The sequence below is a fragment of the Salvelinus fontinalis genome, chromosome 16 (genome assembly GCF_029448725.1).
Source record: "Salvelinus fontinalis isolate EN_2023a chromosome 16, ASM2944872v1, whole genome shotgun sequence".
NCBI lineage: Eukaryota > Metazoa > Chordata > Actinopteri > Salmoniformes > Salmonidae > Salvelinus > Salvelinus fontinalis.
In genome coordinates, this window is record NC_074680.1 from 29816252 (window position 1) to 29831905 (window position 15654).

General features: G+C 48.6%; 2 protein-coding genes across 6 annotated transcripts in view; both read left to right on the forward strand.

The window, feature by feature from the left end:
• Nucleotides 1–3047: 3047 nt before the first annotated feature.
• wdr89 (WD repeat domain 89) lies at nt 3048–8090 on the forward strand. The gene is made up of 2 exons (XM_055865023.1): nt 3048–3133; nt 3829–8090. Exon 2 carries the CDS (start codon nt 3854–3856, stop codon nt 5006–5008), a length of 1155 nt encoding a protein of 384 aa, XP_055720998.1. The 5' UTR covers nt 3048–3133; nt 3829–3853; the 3' UTR covers nt 5009–8090.
• The window catches only part of LOC129812972 (serine/threonine-protein phosphatase 2A 56 kDa regulatory subunit epsilon isoform-like), a 91106-nt gene continuing 78506 nt past the window's right edge, over nt 3055–15654 (forward strand). For 3 of the 5 annotated variants that reach the window (XM_055865017.1, XM_055865020.1, XM_055865021.1), the window contains exon 1: nt 8189–9180. The gene's annotated coding sequence lies outside the window, so the exon portion shown is untranslated. Of the gene's footprint in view, nt 3134–8188; nt 9181–15654 lie in introns of those variants that run through there. The other 2 variants (XM_055865019.1, XM_055865018.1) reach the window with 2 other exon arrangements.

Consider the following 15654-nt stretch of genomic DNA (forward strand, 5'->3'; position numbering starts at 1 on the left):
GAAGACAACAACGGGTGAGACAACGGGTAAACGGGTGAGACAATTACGGGCAAACAGCTAGGACAACAACAACGGGTATATGGTGATGAATGGGCAGAGACGGTCAGTTAGCTACACACAGGGCCTGAGTTTGAGGCTGGGGCAGACAGATAAACAAAATGAAGTACCGTGTTAATAGACAGTCCAGCAGGCATCGGCTGTGTAGCCGAGTTATCATAGGGTCCAATGAGCAGCACTAGATGAAACACGGAACAGTTCATTAGTCGATTACTATGTTGAGCGAGCGGGAGACACAGAGTTCAGGGAGCTAGCAGGCCGGGGCAAGCAGATGGATCATCACCAAACATCCACGACCCAGAGGCCGGTTGAGAGCACATCGGCCGAGTTACTTCAGCAGACTAGTCGTGATGGCTCGGTGGGGCTCCGTGTCGACAAAGGGTCCAGGCCAATTGGCAAGAGAAGCGTTGTAGTTGGTATACTTTGTTTGCTAGCCGGGAGATGAGCCTACTTCGGGGCTAACTGGTGCATGCATCTGGACAAAGGTGTTAGCCACAATAGCTCCTCGGTAGCAACTAGCTAGCTGCGAAGATCCGGTGTAATGGTCCAGAGCTTGCGGCAGGAATCCGGTGATGTAGTGAAAAAAACCATTCTGATATGCCCAGGGCTGGTATCGCGCTGTGCATACTGGCAGGTATTATCCGTCTATCCAGGCTAAAGCGGCAGGAGTCCAAGCTAAAGGTAAAGACTGGTAGCAGAGGCTAACAATGACTAAATAGCTAGTAGTTAATTAGCTGGCTAGCTTCTGATGGAGGTTCCAGTTTTAAGGTAAAAAAAAAAAAATAGCTGATCCGTACCACATTGGGTGAGGCAGGTTGCAGGAACGTATATTTATTTTGAAAATGGAAAAAATAAAAGTTTGAAATGTATACAAAAAAACCCCGAAAAAGACAATGGGATGAAAACAAACACGTCTTACTGCTGCGCCACCTTGGATAATGTGAATGAAAATGTAGAGGTAAGGGAAGAGGATGGTACATGTGATCTACATAACATACCAATTGACATACGTATGCCTCCTAGTCTGTATACTTAGACACAAAAGTGAGCAGCTCAGTCATCTGCAACCAATACAGCTAGCTTTCAACATATTCTTATAGCATACATATTCTTACCACCATTGAATTGTCTATTTTCAGCTTTACAAATATTTGCACAAATATGAAAAGATAGATGTATCATCATAAAACAATATCAATTTAGATCATATAAGGGACAAACCTTACCTTAACCGAAAAATGTAAAGATCTCATTTCAAGTGCCTGAACCTGCTGTCCTTAAATTAAAATCCAAATGTAACAGTTGGGCAGTTAGGTTCCTGCAAGAACCCCCACCAACTAAGGAGGTTCCTCGATGAACCCCACCTCCTATGGGGTACTTGGAAGAACCTTTTGTGGGCAATTTCCAATGCCAATAACTTTGAGGATCTTGAATCCCTAATATTTAGAGTATTGAAGCTAGTGGTTTAAAGTACTTCACTACCTTATGTTTGAATCGCACATAGTATTACACATGAGTTTAAGAATGTAGTTTTCGATTTTCGGACAATTTAGGATGTTGCACACTCTTGGCTGAACTCGATGTGCCACATCCTAAATTGTCAGAAAATACGAAAATGGTGCTGGAAAATGGTGTTTCAAAAATAAAGTATGCATATTTTCCCCTTTTTCTGTAAACAAACGCTGTACCATGGAAATATGACCATGTGGGGATACTAACGCTATTAAGGTGTATATCAATTTAACTTTCGTTTTGAAAGATATGATACGAAAGATAATGTTCTTATGCTTCCAATACCGTACCGTAAACGACGCGCGTTAATGTTCAGATTGAGTGTCCGGGCTCAAAACTCCCCCATACAGAAGACATATTCGTCCAATGACTGTTATGTATAATGTAACGGCAATGCGAATCATGATCAAGGGCTAAGGTTTAGACGGTGCCATTACTTCTGTCCACTCCAGCATGGCCAGTGATGACCCCTCTATCGCGCCGGATGATGCGGAAAAGAAGGAGGTTGAAGGGGGGTGAGTGTAACGGATGTGAAATGGCTAGCTAGTTAGCGGTGGTGCGCGCTAATAGCCTTTCAATCGGTTACGTCACTTGCTCTGAGACCTTGAAGTAGTGGTTCCCCTTGTACTGCAAGGGCCGTGGCTTTTGTGGAGCGATGGGTAACGACGCTTCGTGGGTGACTGTTGTTGATGAGTGCAGAGGGTCCCTGGTTCGCGCCCAGGTCGATTCACCAATTAAAAAAGTCTGTGTCTTTATCGACATTGGTATTGCCTGTGTAACAGTTTATCTTTACGTCCGTCCCCTCGCGCAAACCAGGGACCCTCTGCACTCATCAACAACAGTCACCCACGGAGCGTCTTTACCCATCGCTCCACAAAAGCCGCGGCCCTTGCAGTACAAGGGGAACCACTACTTCAAGGTCTCAGAGCAAGTGACGTTACCGATTGAAAGGCTATTAGCGTGCACCACCGCTAACTAGCTAGCCATTTCACATCCGTTACACCTGTACTGTAGCAGAGTTTCTAATCCCAGACGTGCAACATCGTGAGACTTCCGGGAACTCTTTCGAAACAGACCAAACCGACCAGGCCGCGAAATATTATTCCTTAGTTGTTCATTTTCTCGAAATCTAAAGGCACAACCTTGATTCGAGACAGTGTTTTAAGCAGTTGAACATGTTATTACTCAAACCTTGTGAAAGTAACAAACTGACACGTTTCCATTTCCGAAAAAAATACTTTATATCGAAGGATTGCCTTTGACGACATGCGCAGTTTGGCGCGAGAGGACGGTTAGACCCGTCGTCTCACGCTGACGTGTTTCTGTGTATGTGTTTACTTGGCTAACGTCGCCATGACATCGCCTACAAGTTTCGGTCGGTGATTTCTATTGGAAAAGCAGTTTCTGCCTATCTCCATACTGTACTGTCTATGACTGTAATTTTTGCTCTGAAATTCAACAGCGGAACTATGCATTGAGGGAATTGGTCCATCAACGGGCAGTAAATACAGTGACACCGTGTCACAACGTGCTCATGAAAATCAGATACTGTCTATTTTGCCGGGTAAGTGAGTCGTTTACAAGGTTACAGATATTACATATATTTTTTTTTTGTATTTGTGGTTCATACTGGGCATTGAATACAAATGTTACTGGAACGTTAACGTACTTTCTTTGGTGCTTCAATAAGTGAACCCTTCAAGAACTTTCCACTTGCAAGCTAACGTTAGCAAACGTTTAGCTAGCTAATTTAGCGAGTGTTTTTAGCTAGCTAAGTTAGTCACTTTATTTGCTACTACTATAGTAACTTCAGACTCGCCACTTTCATTGGTGACTAATATTAGTTAGGTAGGTATCATCTTTTTAGTTATCAATCCAGACAACAGCTATAAGTTAAATCTGTTTGGCAGGGACATAATACTAACAGAGGATAGTATTCACAGTTAGATTTTGTTAGAAACACTAGCCAACTATAACACACAGTGAGTTACTAACTTTAGAGATAGCTGCCTGTCATTGCTTTTGGTGTAAGTTGTCTAATAGCCTAGGCGTTGTTTTTTGTACATCGAGTGAGTGCAACAAGCCTCACAAATCACAGTGGACTCTATGGGAACTAAGTTCCTTGGTTCTTTCTTGTGTTAATTGAACCATTATCAGACCCACATTTTGAGTTAAGTGAGTAAGTAGGTGTATGTTTTGTGATTAGATGGAGTTTCTTCCATATTACACATCTATATTCTGCACATCCTCTCTATCCAGCTGGGTGTAGTTGCAGGAAGTTGCCATGGAGAGTCTGGGGGAGAAGTTCAAAGCTCTGTCCATCACTCGGCGTGTCCAGCCAGATGAGCCCACCTACCTGCTGGACCTGTCCCACCAGACTGTCTCAGGCCCAGGGTTGGTGGCCGTATGCTGCTCCAACCTCTCCATCCGTTTGCACAGTGAGGACAGCCTCAGCCTGCTCAGGGAGTACCAGGGACATAGTGGTGCAATCTGTGGGGTGTGCTTTGCCCACACCTCCCCTGACCTGCTCTTCTCAGGCTCTGCTGATGGAACAGTGAGGACGTGGGATGTCCGCTGCCCTGGTTCAGAGGCAGCACAGGTGTTCAAGAGTGACTCCTCCCACCACTTCTGCAGCTTTGATGTGAGCTGCAGCGATGTGGTCCTATGTGCAGGCACTGAGCAGGTAGATGAAAATGATAGCTTCTTGGTTTTCTGGGATGTCCGAATGGCAAAGGAGAAGGAAGGGGTTCTGGGTGTGTACACTGAGTCCCACAGTGATGACATCACGGAGGTGCGTTTCCACCCCCGGAATGCCGACCACTTGGCGTCTGGCTCCACTGATGGCCTGGTGAATGTGTTTGACCTGAGCCTTGGTGCAGAGGAGGAGGCCCTGCTGGCTACCTGTAACTGTGGCTCCTCTGCTAGCTCAGTGTGCTGGGCAGGGAAGGACTTCAACCAGCTGCTGTGCCTCAGCCACGATGAGGGCCTCCATCTGTGGGACCTGGGTCAGCTGGACACAGACAAGCCCCTTACACTCTTCAGTGCCGCTGACGCCCGCAGCCTGACCCCTCTCTCTGATGAAGTGGCCCTGGATTACTTTGTTGGCGGGACTTGGCTGGAGGAGGCAGGGTGCTTACTAGTGCTAGGTGGGACAAACAATGGAGACATCCACCTTCTGGAGTGTAGTGAGGAAGGTCTGTGTCTGCTGAGGTCCCTCCAAGGGGGCCACTCTTCCACAGTGCGCTGCTTCCTCTGGGATCCCGCAGGGGAGGCCCTGCTCACGGGAGGGGAGGATGCACAGCTGCTCTTGTGGAAGCCAGGGGCGGAGGAATTCACCTCAGGGAAGAGGGACACCCTGAAGAGTGCCTCTGCATTAAAACTCAAATCTAGACCACACAAGAAGCATGGCTCCAAGAGGGATAAGAAGCTAGAAGTGTGAGTCGGATGCAATAGAGGATTTTCAAAGAAGGGCAAGACTGCAGTCCCTGTTTAATCAATCATTACTCCTCTTGCACTCAGAGTACTCATTTTGGATTCATGAAGTTAACACAATTATATATATTTTTTCTTGAAAGTAGTATTATACTTATCCCAGAAACTCATTAATAATCTCTTTAACCGCTAGGGCTTAAAATGAGATTGTATTCGTTTTTCAAATGTGTTTCTCCCAACTTGTTTGGTATTTTGTTTAGCTAAAACCAACTTTTTTTTTAGAAATATAATTCTAATTGTATCTACCGGTAGTTAATCTAATGCATGCTCTCCTGTAATTTAACTAACATACTCAGTGGGTAACAAAGGCCAGGGTTCAGAACCAGAGCATGCAGTACTTCATCATACTTCATATTCAGAGGAGCAGCTTTAATTCCACTCAAATGGCACAGAGTGGAATAACATGACAGTTGCTATGCAGGGACTCATATGTCCCTGCATATGTCAACCTGGTCTCATAGCATTTCATATTATTCTGTACGTAAATCTAAGACACACCATTTACTACGATATGCTAAGTTTCGTATGATATGTATTAATTTGTGGATGTCCATCACTCATTTTGTATGATATGTTACGAATATGCTGAACGTACAATATTTTACGAATTTGCAAAACGAATGCTATGTTACAAATTCTAGCTAGGTTAACAGAAACTACCTGGCTAACGTTCGCAAGGCTAGGGGTTAAGGTATCAAATCAAATGTTATTTGTCACATGTGCTGAATAGAACAGGTGTAGGCCTTACAGTGAAATGCTTACTTATAAGCCCTTAACCAAGAAAAAACAAGAAAAATACCTAAATAAAAGTAACAAATAATTAAAGAACAGCAGTAAAATTACAAGGTCAAGAGCCCATGAAACGGCAGCCATCCTCTCCGGTTAGAGTTAAGTTTAGGAGTTAGGTTGACCCCCTAAGGTCGATGTCTGGGCCCCATGGGAATCTAATTAGCATAATGAACAAATCCCCCCCAAAATCTGTCAGTTTAAGCTTGAGAACGCATCCGCCTATGTCGCACTTCCGCATCTGCGGTGATAGAGCTAGAGCGGTGTTTATCAGACCATGAGACATCCTGAAAATCGGTCTTCTCACAAAATCGTCTGTAGGGTCCGAACGGTTTGGCCTACAAACTATTATGACCACTCTATGGAAAGATGAGACTCTCACAAACACGCACATTGTTTTTGCTCTAGGACGCCCACAAGACTCGTCTGAAGGTCCCCCGGTACCAGTTGAAAAAATGGAGACTGTTTTAGTGCCAAAAAATAAGGGGTTCAATACATGTTAAAAGAAAAAAATCCAGATTTTTTTTTTTATACTGTACCGCTCAGATATAGGACAGACACTTCAGAACAAAATTCCTTTAGATTTTTTTGGGGGGACTATCTGTTGTTCCATGTAGTGAATCTGTTATTCAATGCGTTTTTGTATGGGCTAATAGCAGTAAGGCCAAATTAACCATTTTATATACAATACCGTTCAAAAGTTTGAGGTCACTTAGAAATGTATTTGTTTTTGAAAGAAAAGCATATTTTTTTTGTCCTTTTTAAAATAACATCAAATTGATCAGAAATACAGTGTAGACATTAATGTTGTAAATTACTATTACAGTTGATTTTTGTAATGGAATATCTACATAGGCGTACAGAGGTCCATTATCAGCAACCATCACTCATGTGTTCCAATGGCACGTTGTGTTAGCTAATCCAAGTTTATCATTTTAAAAGGCTAATTGATCATTAGAAAGCCCTTTTGCAATTATGTTAGCACAGCTGAAAACTGTTCTGATTTAAAACACCAGTCTTAAAGTCAACAGTGAAGAGGCGACTTCGGGATGCTGGCCTTCTAGGCAGAGTTCCTCTGTCCAGTGTGTGCTCTTTTGCCCATCTTTCATTTTTTTAGCCAGTCTGAGATACGATTTTTCTTTGCAACTCTGCCTAGAAGGCCAGCATCCCAGAGTCATCTCTTCACTGTTGATACTAGTGTTTTGCGGGTACTATTTAATGAAGCTGCAAGTCGAGGACTTGTTAGACATCTGTTTTTCAAACTAGACACTCTAATGTACTTGACCTCTTGCTCAGTTGTGCACCAGGGCCTCCCACTCCTCTTTCTATTCTGGTTAGTGCCAGTTTGTGCTGTTCTGTGAAGGGAGTAGTACACAGCGTTGTAGGAGATCTTCAGTTTCTTGGCAATTTCTTGCATGGAATAGCCTTCATTTGTCAGAACAAGAATAAACTGACAAGTTTCAGAAGAAAGTTATTTGTTTCTGGCCATTTTGAGCCTGTAATCGAACCCACAAATGCTGATGCTCCAGATAGCTACTCAACTAGTCTAAAGGCCAGTTTTATTGCTTCTATAATCAGTACAACAGTTTTCAGCTGTGCAAACATAATTGCAAAAGGTTTTTTTAATGATCAATTAGCCTTTAAAATTATAAACTTGGATTAGCTAACACAACGTGCCATTTGAACACAGGTGTGGTGGTTTCTGATAATGGGCCTCTATTTGCCTATGTAGATATTCCATTAAAAATCTGCCATTTCCAGCTACAATAGTCATTTACAACATTAACAATGTATTTCAGATCAATTTGATGTTATTTTAATGGACTACAAAATATGCTTTTATTTCAAAAAGGACTTTCTAAGTGACCCCAAACTTTTGAATGGTAGTGTATATTTGTTTTACAAATATTTTCTTGATATTTCAAGGGATCTTAAAACTCTAAATAAAATAGCAAAATGATCTCTGGTATGACCTTCTTAAATCAATTCCATATAGCTTAGTAGAATCCCCTCCCTCAGCTTAGACAGGGCTTAGACTGTTTAGTGTGAAAAATAAGGGGTTAAATACATGTACATAAAAAGTAACAGATCTTTCTTACACTGTATCTCTCATATATAGGAAAGACACTTACGAACATACTTAATTTAGATTTTTTTTTGGTGGGGGGACTGTTTTTCAATGTAGTGTATATGTTTGTATGGTCTAATAGCAGTAAGGCTGAATAAAAAATGTTCATCAAATATTTTTTGATACTTTGAGGGTTCTTTTAAAATTCAAACACAAATAGCAAAATTATCCTTGGTATGACCTTAAAACAATTCCATATATCTTAGTAGAACCCCCTCCCTCAGTTTAGACAGGGCTTAGACTCTTGCTCTTTAAATAATATAACTAATGGGAAACCAAGAGAAGTAGTTTAGTCCTTGCCCGTTCAAGACCGTCCTTCAGTGTGGATGAACGGTAAATCAGGGTTGGGCCTTAATTAACAGGTTTAGCTTCATAACATAAGGGGAGGATTCCCCACCCACTAGCCAGGGCTGCCCAACCCTCTTCCTGGAGATCTACTGTCCTGTAGGTTTTCAGTCCAACTCCAATTTCGCATATCTGATTCAGCTAGTCAAAGTCTTGTTGAGCACCTAATTAGTAGAATTAGGTGTTAAATTGGGGTTGAACTGAATCCACAGGACGGTAGATCTCCAGGAAGAGGGTTAGGCAGCGACTAAAGTATAAAATTCCACCTCGTCTTCAACCCAATATCCTTCCTAGTCCCATACACCTCAACCTACCTTTAAAAAAAAAAAATCATCTCTAGGAGCGACTCTGTTAGCGGAATGATGGACGTTATCTAATGTCCAACCCCATCCATTACGTGCTTCGAACAAACCAATCACCATCGTCTATAGTGCCAAACCGAGCATCAATGTTGGTTGTATCTCTTATGTGTGCCATGGACTCAGCCCAGTAATATTGACAAAAGAGTGAAAAGAAGATGTCTCCAAATTAAACACTGTCTACAGAAATATAACAAAAAAAGTGTGATGTAAACAAGTTTACTTTTTTTAAATCTCATAAATAGGGAATGTGATTGACTCCACTTAATGTTTTTAAACATCTGTTTTTTGTTATTAATGGGACTCGGAGGATTATTTCGTTAGAAGGTAAATAGGCACTCGTTGGTTTGTCTGTCTAAAAAAAGCCAAAATAGCCTTCCTGCTGTTTTGCCGCTACTTGGAGAGGCTACTCTTCCGCGATTGGAAGCATTTTTGTTTAATATCGTATAATAGAGGATAACAACTTGCCACCGTATTCGTTCCGGACAACAGAGGATCAAGGTAACACGTTACGGCTCATTGTCGTTAATCTGCAGATAGCTTGTTTCTGGGTACCTATGTGTGATTCTAGGCAGTTAGTAATAGTAGCTAGTTTGCTTCCATATCGAGAGATGTGGGATTCATTTTCAGCTCGTTTACACAGCTTGACGTCAGAATAAATACATATTTTTGCAAAGTGAAAATATTTGTTGCAACGTTAACTAGCTAGTTATAAATCCATTTAACACACACTGAGTATTCCTGTAACATTTACGTAACTCGATAACATTACCTAGCTAGCCTCTGACTGGCTGACTAGCTAGCTAATTTGGCTAGAATATTAGCATGCGAACGACCCAGGCAGCATCACAACTAACCGTTAAATAGTTCACTTTCGGTCGTTACTTGCCATTAACGACCATTTTATATTTTGGCAATATAACGACCTACGTTACCATTATGAAATAATATTATTCTAAGAAACAGTATATTGCAAATACAGCTAGATAACACTGAAGAGGACTTGTTTTTGGTGGAAATATCGGATGGCTACTGTACTAGCTAGCTCGTTAGCCAGCTAGTGCACCAGTTACTGTGGTCGTATCTGATGTGCCTTCACTAGCTACTTGACGTGTTTGCTCATCATAATGTCAAACTAAATGGAGAACTAATTTGCTTGGCCCAGCACCAACTAGATGCTAGTCACGACACCAATATTAGCTAGTTGACATTGACATTGTATAGGTGTTGACAGAATGTCCCAACAATGCCAAACGTCGGTAGTTAGAAGCTAGGTTAGGTAGCTATCTTTGAGATGTATAATTTATGGACTAACATATGTTTTCACGATCAGACTAGACGAAATTTACACTGATGTTCGAGTTAACCTGCAAATGCAGTAATTTGTTAGTGGTCAGGGTGTATTTAGCCATATTCCAACAAAGAAAGCATGGGCAATTTGGCAGGTCCATATTAAATGTTCCACAGACGACATGGCTAGATATAGGTATCTATTGAAGTACATGTATTAGATTTATAGCTAGTTAGTTTGAGTTTACCAATTGTCAACAATCGTGGTTAAATTAACCTGGTTTTAATATACGTCTGTGGGCTAACCAAGGGTTTCATAGTTTGTTTAATCCGTTTGTTCTTGTGGAGGCTGGCCCAGAATGTCAGGTTCAGAGTCAAACGCATCATACCTACATTGGCCCTGTTTGGCTGGAGTATTGTGACACTTCTGAGTCTTTCCGTTTGGAATGAAGATGTTGACCACCAGTGTGTACTTTTAGTCTTGTTCTTATTCACCATTGCACTGTGCTATAGGTGTACATGATTCTGTGATCTAAGCATTCTGCCAATCTTGCTGGAGTGGAAGCGCAAGGTGTGTGCCATTGTACACACTTAAATCTCACCTGCACATTCTCATGGGTTTTGAATGTCACAATGAGCAAGGTAAGAGTCACGTCCCAGTCAAGATAACCTTGCATCCAAAGTCCCCTGTATTTATGATGGGAATGAGGGCCCATGTGCCTGTAATATAGCCCAAGTCACTGGTCCCCACCTTATTAGCCTTCTCTGGGTGCTTAGCTCGCTCTCTCTCTCTCTCTCTAGCTCGCTCGCTCTCTCTCTCTCTCTCTCTAGCTCGCTCTCTCTCTCTCTCTCTCTCTAGCTCGCTCTCTCTCTCTCTCTCTCTAGCTCGCTCTCTCTCTCTCTCTAGCTCGCTCGCTCTCTCTCTCTGTAGCTCGCTCTCTCTCTCTGTAGCTCGCTCTCTCTCTCTCTGTAGCTCGCTCGCTCTCTCTCTCTCTGTAGCTCTCTCTCTCTCTGTAGCTCGCTCGGTCTCTCAATTCAATTCAATTCAAGGGGCTTTATTGGCATGGGAAACATGTGTTAACATTGCCAAAGCAAGTGAGGTAGATATTATACAAAAGTGAAATAAACAATACAAATTAACAGTAAACATTACACATACAGAAGTTTCAAAACAATAAAGACATTACAAATGTTATATTATATATATATACAGTGTTGTAACAATGTACAAATGGTTAAAGCACACAAGTTAAAATAAATACGCATAAATATGGGTTGTATTTACAATGGTGTTTGTTCTTCACTGGTTGCCCTTTTCTTGTGGCAACAGGTCACAAATCTTGCTGCTGTGATGGCACACTGTGGAATTTCTCCCAGTAGATATGGGAGTTTATCAAAATTGGATTTGTTTTCAAATTCTTTGTGGATCTGTGTAATCTGAGGGAAATATGTCTCTCTAATATGGTCATACATTGGGCAGGAGGTTAGGAAGTGCAGCTCAGTTTCCACCTCATTTTGTGGGCAGTGTGCACATAGCCTGTCTCTCTCTCTCTGTAGCTCGCTCGCTCTCTCTCTCTGTAGCTCGCTCGCTCTCTCTCTCTGTAGCTCGCTCGCTCTCTCTCTCTGTAGCTCGCTCGCTCTCTCTCTCTGTAGCTCGCTCGCTCTCTCTCTCTCTGTAGCTCGCTCGCTCTCTCTCTCTCTGTAGCTCGCTCGCTCTCTCTCTCTCTGTAGCTCGCTCGCTCTCTCTCTCTCTGTAGCTCGCTCGCTCTCTCTCTCTCTGTAGCTCGCTCGCTCTCTCTCTCTCTGTAGCTCGCTCGCTCTCTCTCTCTCTGTAGCTCGCTCGCTCTCTCTCTCTCTGTAGCTCGCTCGCTCTCTCTCTCTCTGTAGCTCGCTCGCTCTCTCTCTCTCTGTAGCTCGCTCGCTCTCTCTCTCTCTGTAGCTCGCTCGCTCTCTCTCTCTCTGTAGCTCGCTCGCTCTCTCTCTCTCTGTAGCTCGCTCGCTCTCTCTCTCTCTGTAGCTCGCTCGCTCTCTCTCTCTCTGTAGCTCGCTCGCTCTCTCTCTCTCTGTAGCTCGCTCGCTCTCTCTCTCTCTGTAGCTCGCTCGCTCTCTCTCTCTCTGTAGCTCGCTCGCTCTCTCTCTCTCTGTAGCTCGCTCGCTCTCTCTCTCTCTGTAGCTCGCTCGCTCTCTCTCTCTCTGTAGCTCGCTCGCTCTCTCTCTCTCTGTAGCTCGCTCGCTCGCTCTCTGTAGCTCGCTCGCTCGCTCGCTGTAGCTCGCTCGCTCGCTCGCTCTCTCTCTGTAGCTCGCTCGCTCGCTCGCTCTCTGTAGCTCGCTCGCTCTCTCTCTCTCTGTAGCTCGCTCGCTCGCTCTCTCTCTCTGTAGCTCGCTCGCTCGCTCTCTCTCTCTGTAGCTCGCTCGCTCGCTCTCTCTCTCTGTAGCTCGCTCGCTCGCTCTCTCTCTCTGTAGCTCGCTCGCTCGCTCTCTCTCTCTGTAGCTCGCTCGCTCTCTCTCTCTGTAGCTCGCTCGCTCGCTCTCTGTAGCTCGCTCGCTCGCTCTCTGTAGCTCGCTCGCTCGCTCTCTGTAGCTCGCTCTCTCTCTCTCTGTAGCTCGCTCGCTCTCTCTCTCTCTGTAGCTCGCTCGCTCTCTCTCTCTCTGTAGCTCGCTCGCTCTCTCTCTCTCTGTAGCTCGCTCGCTCGCTCTCTCTCTGTAGCTCGCTCGCTCGCTCTCTGTAGCTCGCTCGCTCGCTCGCTGTAGCTCGCTCGCTCGCTCGCTCTCTCTCTGTAGCTCGCTCGCTCGCTCGCTCTCTGTAGCTCGCTCGCTCTCTCTCTCTCTGTAGCTCGCTCGCTCGCTCTCTCTCTCTGTAGCTCGCTCGCTCGCTCTCTCTCTCTGTAGCTCGCTCGCTCGCTCTCTCTCTCTGTAGCTCGCTCGCTCGCTCTCTCTCTCTGTAGCTCGCTCGCTCGCTCTCTCTCTCTGTAGCTCGCTCGCTCGCTCTCTCTCTCTGTAGCTCGCTCGCTCGCTCTCTGTAGCTCGCTCGCTCGCTCTCTGTAGCTCGCTCGCTCTCTCTCTGTAGCTCGCTCGCTCGCTCTCTCTCTCTGTAGCTCGCTCGCTCGCTCGCTCTCTGTAGCTCGCTCGCTCTCTGTAGCTCGCTCGCTCTCTGTAGCTCGCTCGCTCTCTGTAGCTCGCTCGCTCTCTGTAGCTCGCTCGCTCTCTGTAGCTCGCTCGCTCTCTGTAGCTCGCTCGCGCGCGCTCTCTGTAGCTCGCTCGCGCGCGCTCTCTGTAGCTCGCTCGCGCGCGCTCTCTGTAGCTCGCGCGCGCGCGCTCTCTGTAGCTCGCGCGCGCGCGCTCTCTGTAGCTCGCGCGCGCGCGCTCTCTGTAGCTCGCGCGCGCGCGCTCTCTGTAGCTCGCGCGCGCGCGCTCTCTGTAGCTCGCGCGCGCGCGCTCTCTGTAGCTCGCGCGCGCGCGCTCTCTGTAGCTCGCGCGCGCGCGCTCTCTGTAGCTCGCGCGCGCGCGCTCTCTGTAGCTCGCGCGCGCGCGCTCTCTGTAGCTCGCGCGCGCGCGCTCTCTGTAGCTCGCGCGCGCGCGCTCTCTGTAGCTCGCGCGCGCGCGCTCTCTGTAGCTCGCGCGCGCGCGCTCTCTGTAGCTCGCGCGCGCGCGCTCTCTGTAGCTCGCGCGCGCGCGCTCTCTGTAGCTCGCGCGCTCTCTGTAGCTCGCGCGCTCTCTGTAGCTCGCGCGCTCTCTGTAGCTCGCGCGCTCTCTGTAGCTCGCGCGCTCTCTGTAGCTCGCGCGCTCTCTGTAGCTCGCGCGCTCTCTGTAGCTCGCGCGCTCTCTGTAGCTCGCGCGCTCTCTGTAGCTCGCGCGCTCTCTGTAGCTCGCGCGCTCTCTGTAGCTCGCGCGCTCTCTGTAGCTCGCGCGCTCTCTGTAGCTCGCGCGCTCTCTGTAGCTCGCGCGCTCTCTGTAGCTCGCGCGCTCTCTGTAGCTCGCGCGCTCTCTGTAGCTCGCGCGCTCTCTGTAGCTCGCGCGCTCTCTGTAGCTCGCGCGCTCTCTGTAGCTCGCGCGCTCTCTGTAGCTCGCGCGCTCTCTGTAGCTCGCGCGCTCTCTGTAGCTCGCGCGCTCTCTGTAGCTCGCGCGCTCTCTGTAGCTCGCGCGCTCTCTGTAGCTCGCGCGCGCGCGCTCTCTGTAGCTCGCGCGCGCGCGCTCTCTGTAGCTCGCGCGCGCGCGCTCTCTGTAGCTCGCGCGCGCGCGCTCTCTGTAGCTCGCGCGCGCGCGCTCTCTGTAGCTCGCGCGCGCGCGCTCTCTGTAGCTCGCGCGCGCGCGCTCTCTGTAGCTCGCGCGCGCGCGCTCTCTGTAGCTCGCGCGCGCTCTCTGTAGCTCGCGCGCGCTCTCTGTAGCGCGCGCGCGCTCTCTGTAGCGCGCGCGCGCTCTCTGTAGCGCGCGCGCGCTCTCTGTAGCGCGCGCGCGCTCTCTGTAGCGCGCGCGCGCTCTCTGTAGCGCGCGCGCGCTCTCTGTAGCGCGCGCGCGCTCTCTGTAGCGCGCGCGCGCTCTCTGTAGCGCGCGCGCGCTCTCTGTAGCGCGCGCGCGCTCTCTGTAGCGCGCGCGCGCTCTCTGTAGCTCGCGCGCGCGCGCTCTCTGTAGCTCGCGCGCGCGCGCTCTCTGTAGCTCGCGCGCGCGCGCTCTCTGTAGCTCGCGCGCGCGCGCTCTCTGTAGCTCGCGCGCGCGCGCTCTCTGTAGCTCGCGCGCGCGCGCGCTCTCTGTAGCTCGCGCGCGCGCGCGCTCTCTGTAGCTCGCGCGCGCGCGCGCTCTCTGTAGCTCGCGCGCGCGCGCGCTCTCTGTAGCTCGCGCGCGCGCGCGCTCTCTGTAGCTCGCGCGCGCGCGCGCTCTCTGTAGCTCGCGCGCGCGCGCGCTCTCTGTAGCTCGCGCGCGCGCGCGCTCTCTGTAGCTCGCGCGCGCGCGCGCTCTCTGTAGCTCGCGCGCGCGCGCGCTCTCTGTAGCTCGCGCGCGCGCGCGCTCTCTGTAGCTCGCGCGCGCGCGCGCTCTCTGTAGCTCGCGCGCGCGCGCGCTCTCTGTAGCTCGCGCGCGCGCGCGCTCTCTGTAGCTCGCGCGCGCGCGCGCTCTCTGTAGCTCGCGCGCGCGCGCGCTCTCTGTAGCTCGCGCGCGCGCGCGCTCTCTGTAGCTCGCGCGCGCGCGCGCTCTCTGTAGCTCGCGCGCGCGCGCGCTCTCTGTAGCTCGCGCGCGCGCGCGCTCTCTGTAGCTCGCGCGCGCGCGCGCTCTCTGTAGCTCGCGCGCGCGCGCGCTCTCTGTAGCTCGCGCGCGCGCGCGCTCTCTGTAGCTCGCGCGCGCGCGTTCTCTGTAGCTCGCGCGCGCGCTCTCTGTAGCTCGCTCGCTGTAGCTCTCTGTAGCTCGCTCGCTGTAGCTCTCTGTAGCTCGCTCGCTGTAGCTCGCTCGCTGTAGCTCGCTCGCGCTCTCTGTAGCTCGCTCGCTGTAGCTCGCTCGCGCTCTCTGTAGCTCGCTCGCTCTCGCTCTCTCTCTGTAGCTCGCTCGCTCGCTCTCTCTCTGTAGCTCGCTCGCTCGCTCTCTCTCTGTAGCTCGCTCGCTCGCTCTCTCTCTGTAGCTCGCTCGCTCGCTCTCTCTCTGTAGCTCGCTCGCTCGCTCTCTCTCTGTAGCTCGCTCGCTCGCTCTCTCTCTGTAGCT